Raw genomic sequence first — 6,341 nt, 5'->3', positions numbered from 1 at the left:
ATTGGTTAAATTGTATAGGGGTTTATAAAGAATAGGCGAGCATCTCCTACATACAAATTATTGTAGTTATATTAAATCTTTCATGTTGTTACAAGCATCAATTTGATGGTTTGGTTGTATGGTTTGGATGTATGCTACTTTACACTAGCCTGTCTAAAATGAATACACAAATATAAAAATATATATGCTAGAATAAATAACCTGGAGAAAACTGGGTAAAAAGCTTTCTGTGTAAATGGACCTACCTCTGTTGACTGACTTGTGTGACGTAGGTCAAGTTTATTAGACCGATGCCAGACATTGATTGACCACATGAATTGCAACTGCACATAGGGCTCCACACGTTGTTTCCCCACAGTGATGACCACAGCATCATGTTGAGTCTTCCTGATCAATAGCTTGTGAAACTATGAAATAGTGGGAAATTACGTAGGTACAGTGTGAAGAGTATAAATTCACCATTTTTTTATGGACACACAGGACACCCATTTCCTAACTACTGCATGTTGAAAACGTCTATATATATTTTTATCCAGCACACAGCTGTTAACCTGTTACAGCACAATGTAGCTATATTTATGCTTACATCATATACTCACCGTTGGAAAGTCTTCCCAGAAAAGAGAAGGCAGAGTGGAATGAGAGGTTCAACAAGCAGGTGTTTGTATACTGAATGCAGTCCACAAACTGTTGGCCACACAGTGTATCTTTCTCACATGCTTTCACATACAGGACACTTAACACTTCTGAAATGTCACAAAAACTTTCAAGCAAGGGATCCATATCAGCAAAATGTTTTTAATAATAAAATAAGGACATTTTTATTTTTGCTAATAAATCACAATTTAAAATATAACATGTATTTTGTTTAGAAAATGACTATTTATTTTTAAAATAAGGAATCCAGTGATATATGTAGATAATGAGTAATCAGCTTAAAGTGCAAAAATATAATTATGAAAAGATATCTGTACAAAAGTATCATTGGAATGTTTTTAGGAAGAAAAGGCAACTATGCCTGCATGGCTTTAACCGTTTTTTGTGCTGTTTACAAAAAATGCGTAAGACTTGACCATCTCTTTATGTTTGGATCAACACTTAGAATAAGCAGCTACAATAGTTCAATGGAGTTAAATGTTGTGTATAAGCAATAGATCCAGGGTTTTCCAAAGTCCATAAATAAGAACATCTTACAGGTGAGACACAGTGGTGTTCTTTTCACTGTAACATATTTTAGCATCACACTCTGTGTTGGAAAGATACTGTATTTAGAAGACTTCTGACACTTGAGCTTGAAAACATCTTCAGTTGTGTTCTGATTTGGTCCTTCACAGTGCCTCCTGTTATTTGTCTTATTTATTTAATCCTGGGGGGTTTCATTTGAACTTTGGTGTCTTTAATTCTTTGACCTGCATGTGTAATGTTTTGTGGACAGCCAGAGTCCTTGACTGACAAAATCCCTTTCCACACTCTTGACACTTAAAGGGTTTCTCTTTGGAGTGAATGTACCTAGGAGAGACAGAGACAGAGAGAGACAAAGATATAGCAGCACATTTAAATCTAAAACATCCCTTCGCAAGTAAAATGAAATCACCCTATTATGTCATCCAATAAAAAAACGACTTGAATTCAGAAACATTCAGTGTTATTACCAGATAACTTCTGATCTCTTTAAAGGTTGTCTCACACATACCACCGCTATGGGGTATGTGTGTCTACATAACTGGAAACTGCAGCACATGTTTCCAAGTTACTATACAGTACAATACTATTTATAGTACTTTGCTATTAGTTTTGAGATTGTCTTGTATATAGGACTGTCTGTTAGGCTACGTGAAGGTTTTTAAGAACTAAAGATTATACGGAATAACCCGTATTGTTGTCCATGCACAACTAAATTCCAAATATTTTTAAACTGCATAAAAATACAGCATTTCTTATTGAAGAATGAATCCTCCCACCTGTGATCCCGGAGATGGTCCTGCCTCCGGAAGGCTTTGTGGCAGATGTCGCAGGTGTAGGGCCTCTCGTCGGTGTGTGTTCGCTCGTGGATCAGCAGATTGTAAGACTTGGTGAAGTGTCGGCCACAGAACTTGCACACAAACTCCTTTTTCGTCTTTGATGGCAGCCGTCCTCGACTGGGCTTGCGCTCAGGGGAGCAGAGCTTGGCTGCATCCAGGAGACAGCCCCCTGCAGCCGCATGGCCAGGCGATGCTGCCAACACCCCGGTAAGGCTCAGGTCCTTAAGAGGGTCTTCCTGGGTGGCAGCTGTTGCCAGGTTGGCAAAGTCAAAGCGAGGCTTGTTCTTCAAGCCCTGAAGCAAACCCACTGTTGTTGTGGCAGAGGCATAGTCCAGCTTGGGATGGAGCAGGTGGGGGAAGATGGGAATGGGGGATAAACAGCCATCCATGAGGGCAGGCAGCTTGGAGAAAGTGCCACGGGGCAGGGTGAAGGGCTGGTAGCCTAGAGTCCATTGATGGAGGTGGATGGCATGAAGGGCACTGAAGCTGTAGATGCCAGGGGTCTGCTCCATGGGGAGCTGGATGCCAGTGGAGGACTGGAGAAAGGAGTAGTTGGCCAGCTGTAGGGGGGGGTGGAGCGGGACTGGGGATGGAAGAGTCTTGCTTCCCATGGTTGGTTGCCCCTGGAATATGAAAGAAAATAATCAGAATCAGAATCAGAATGGGATTTATTCGCCATGAAAGTTTGCACAGACAAGGAATTTACTTTGCCAGTTTACTAAGTTTAAAGTTGAGTAAAAACAAACTAACATGTTTATCATGCAACTCCTATTTTTTATGTTGTATGCTGCTGTTGTGAAGACACTTACACACAATTACACTTTGAATGTGATTAGCTAATGCTAATGTCATCCCCCAATACACATATGGACACACATTCCATGCCACACCTCAATTCACAAAAAGTCAATACACAAGAAGTCCAGCTAGATGATCAAGAGACCTCATTATCAACAGATTAAAGTGGTGCATGTCCCCCACCAAAAGCACTACTGTAGACAACAAAGGAATACATTTATCTCAGGAGCTGATTTTGTCAGAGCTTTGTTGCATCTGAGAGTGTTAAAATGTGCCTCCACCAGTCATTTCTGCCATTGGAGCCTCCAGCTCACAGCACTGGCCCTGATGACACAATGGAATTAAATACACACGATGAACGACATGACATGACAAGTGTGTATGTGTGTGTGTGTGTGTGTATGCGTGTGTGTGTCAAGCATGTGTCAGGGAATGCACACACAAATCAATCCACAGTACTGACACATCCAGACACAGACAGACTCAAACCCATACAACCCTTGTGTTTGGTGTGGGTGTTTCCTCTTCCCAGAAAACATGCCTGGGACTGCTCATCTCAGGTGAATATAATGACACCATTCACAGAGCAAAATACCTCCATGACTGTTTGATAAGAGAAAAAGACAATGAACAATAATGCCTCTTTGTTTTACAATACTTAGGATGGATAGGATCCATGGCAGTCATATCTTCCGTCACAGTTTAATCACATGACCAATGCCACACCTAAGGAGTGTGACACAATTTGGAAGTCAATAGAAAAAGCATTAGCGGTAATCCATTTTGTTAGTCTTTGTTTGGTTATATATGTGTCATAAGATGCAAGTCATCTTAGGTTTTTCAAATAAAACTGTCATAACCTCACTGCTGGTTTATACTTTATTATGGAAACCTAGACTGACAGCAGTTTGAACTTATAATAATAATAATAATAATAGTATTTGTAATGCACTTTATATTTAGCTAAATCTCAAAGTGCTATAGGTTAAAAACAAGAAAGGGCGCAAATAAAACATATATATCTTCCTATCCCAAAATGAAATAAAACATGATAGTAATAATGCAACTTGAAGACTATAGTATCCTACTATTCATCACACTGAAGAAATGCATGAACTTCGGGTGGATAAAATTTGGTTCTGTAGAGTGAGAACTGGCCTGAAGCAGTACATGAAGTTAAAATGGTCTAATTACAACGGCTGAAGCTCAAAACCTCCCCTGTGGATCGCTCCTTTCTGATCATGACGCAGAAGTAATTGACTTTTACTTAGGAGGTCATTAGGGGAGATCAGCGGTTACTCCCGAGCAGTCTCGTATCCTTAACCCTTTGATGTCAACATACCGTCACAACGACTCAACAATCAAGCGACACTACTGCCTCCCGCTCTTTTGGTGTCAGCTGTCAGACTCCACACCTCAGAAAGCCAATGTGTGGAATGAGACGCCGCTTAATTTAGTTAATTGTCTAATTACTTTACAGTGAGGAAACAAGTGCTTCGTTTATCTGGAAATGTTTCAAAACATTTGCGATCAAATTATGGTTCAATTTAACATATTGTGCTCTGTGCCATTAGATAGGCTACATTAATTACACACTGCAATGTTACAGCATTTTGCATAAGCTTTAGCAAAAAGTCAAATCCATTTCAATTTTGGGGAAGGTCTACTCACAAAATATTATTTTGTTCATCTTAGAAGAGTTGCTGAAAAAGGTTAGGGGGGTGCCTTTGTTTTGTAATTAGTTTTCTTTAAATTGGTTTAGGACCTATTTATGTCTGTTCTTCTAATCATTTGAGATTAGCTTGTAACATTGTGTTGTCTTGTAAATAGGTACAGAATTGTACAGCACATCATGCATTCAATCAAAAGGGTTTACTGGGTTATTGGACCCAATAAAAAATGCAATGCCAAAATATTACTTCAATTCATTTGTTTGAATCTGATCCTTGAACTTGCACATGGATTACAGTACAGAGTACTCTATACTCTGAAAAATGTAAAAGATATAGGCACTTATTTAGCGACATTAGAATGTTAAGTAATGTGTGCCTTCACTTTTTCCCTCATTTGTCAAGAAAAATATGTTTAATAACTAGAGTACTAGACTATATTTCCTTAAGAAAGTTAGGCCTACAGTTCTACCAATGTGCAATAAGGATCTGCGCAAAAACGACTTATTTTAGCATTATACAATAAAGAGAAATCGAATACTGATGTCACCTAACAAACCTCGAAAAGCATGATTCATTGAATATTTTGAAAATTCTTAAAAATAAAGATAATATTATAGAAAATAACAGATAATAAATGTTGGATGTGTCATGACAAAATAGTTTTCCATGACATTGAATAATCTTAAACGATCAAAGGTTGAGCCAACCTTGATATCCTGAATGGTAAGGTGCAAACTACTGTAGAAAATTGCAAGGCATGCCAAATATTAAAATTGTTAAGTCTTAATAATAAAGTCTCGATTTAGCTATAGTATAAATAGTAGGCCTACGCTATTTTTCTTTTGAATTTTGGTCAGTGTTTTATCAAATGGTCACTCATTTATAAAATCCCTTTCCATCATAGAGAAACAATTACCAAACCGTGTATTTGTGATGATATTTGCATATCATTTTTGTTGTTGTTAAGTCAACAGTAAGCAACAAAAAACTATCAATCGAATTTAAACCATTCTAAATGATACAAAGAAAGATCCCACCTGTCGCCCGCCCGCGCAAGACACAGAACTCACTGGACCATTTGGACCATTTTACACAAATGTTATACTTTTCCAGTTTTAGTTATCCAAGTGTGTAAGGGTAGATGGCATTTCTGTTCATTTTAATTTTGAAAAAACGCGAGGCTATGCTAGATTATCAGAAATGTTGCGAATAAAAAGCTATCTCACTATTTTGTCATTAGGGTCTGCATTCTGCGTTTTTAGCGAAAGAACTTCCAGATCCTCTCTTGCAAGTGACGTCTATACTGCTTTCCCACATAGCTATACAGTAAAATAACGTAAAATAATATAATTTACCTGGTCAAATGTAAGGTCAGTCCTTCAGAATTCCAAGAGATCCTGTAGAAAGGTCTGCGAACTGATACAATATGACAGAAAGTGTGTAGGCTAAGAGTTTAGAAATAGTTTCGGCAGTGATACTACACCTTAGTTAACATGTTCACTTCAGCTTTACTAAGTAGGTGTACGCATACAGAATTCTATAACTTCTGTCTCAAACCACCGTGGCACGCGTTCTGAAATCAACTAGTTGAGACGTCTTCAGTAACTTCAGTCTGTGGTCTGCATTCAAACCACCTCTTATTGCAGCCAAACCTCCTCTTATTGCAGCCAAACCCTTTACATCAAACCGTTCGCACATGCGCGCCATATAGCCAACCCCTTTATATCCACTCTACATTAATTAGTTGTCTTGTGGATATAGCTGAGTTTTAAACGTGCCTGAGTTAATGAGCTTACACTTCATTAGCAATTAAACAGTCATCAAATCCACTAAACATTTAGATGTTTTG

The 6,341-nt window shown here is 38.4% G+C and overlaps 1 protein-coding gene across 1 annotated transcript; it reads right to left on the bottom strand.

The window, feature by feature from the left end:
• Positions 1–824: 824 nt before the first annotated feature.
• On the bottom strand, positions 825–6,138 carry osr1 (odd-skipped related transcription factor 1). The gene is made up of 3 exons (XM_047015510.1): positions 5,848–6,138; positions 1,962–2,644; positions 825–1,509 (listed from the first exon to the last, which is right to left on the bottom strand). The coding sequence occupies exons 2-3, from the start codon at positions 2,630–2,632 to the stop codon at positions 1,377–1,379; spliced, it is 804 nt and encodes a 267-aa protein (XP_046871466.1). The 5' UTR covers positions 2,633–2,644; positions 5,848–6,138; the 3' UTR covers positions 825–1,376.
• Positions 6,139–6,341: the final 203 nt, after the last annotated feature.

The sequence above is a fragment of the Hypomesus transpacificus genome, chromosome 3, assembly GCF_021917145.1.
Source record: "Hypomesus transpacificus isolate Combined female chromosome 3, fHypTra1, whole genome shotgun sequence".
Lineage (NCBI taxonomy): Eukaryota > Metazoa > Chordata > Actinopteri > Osmeriformes > Osmeridae > Hypomesus > Hypomesus transpacificus.
The sequence above is the reverse complement of the archived record's forward strand: the minus strand, read 5'-3'. Positions and strand labels throughout refer to the sequence as shown.

Coding starts and splice junctions, on each gene's coding strand:
- osr1 (XM_047015510.1), bottom strand. CDS start 2,632: ATGGGAAGCAAGACTCTTCCATCCCCAGTCCCGCTCCACCCCCCCCTA. Junction 1,510..1,961: donor GACCATCTCCGGGATCACAG/GTGGGAGGATTC, acceptor TGTCTCTCCTAG/GTACATTCACTCCAAAGAGA.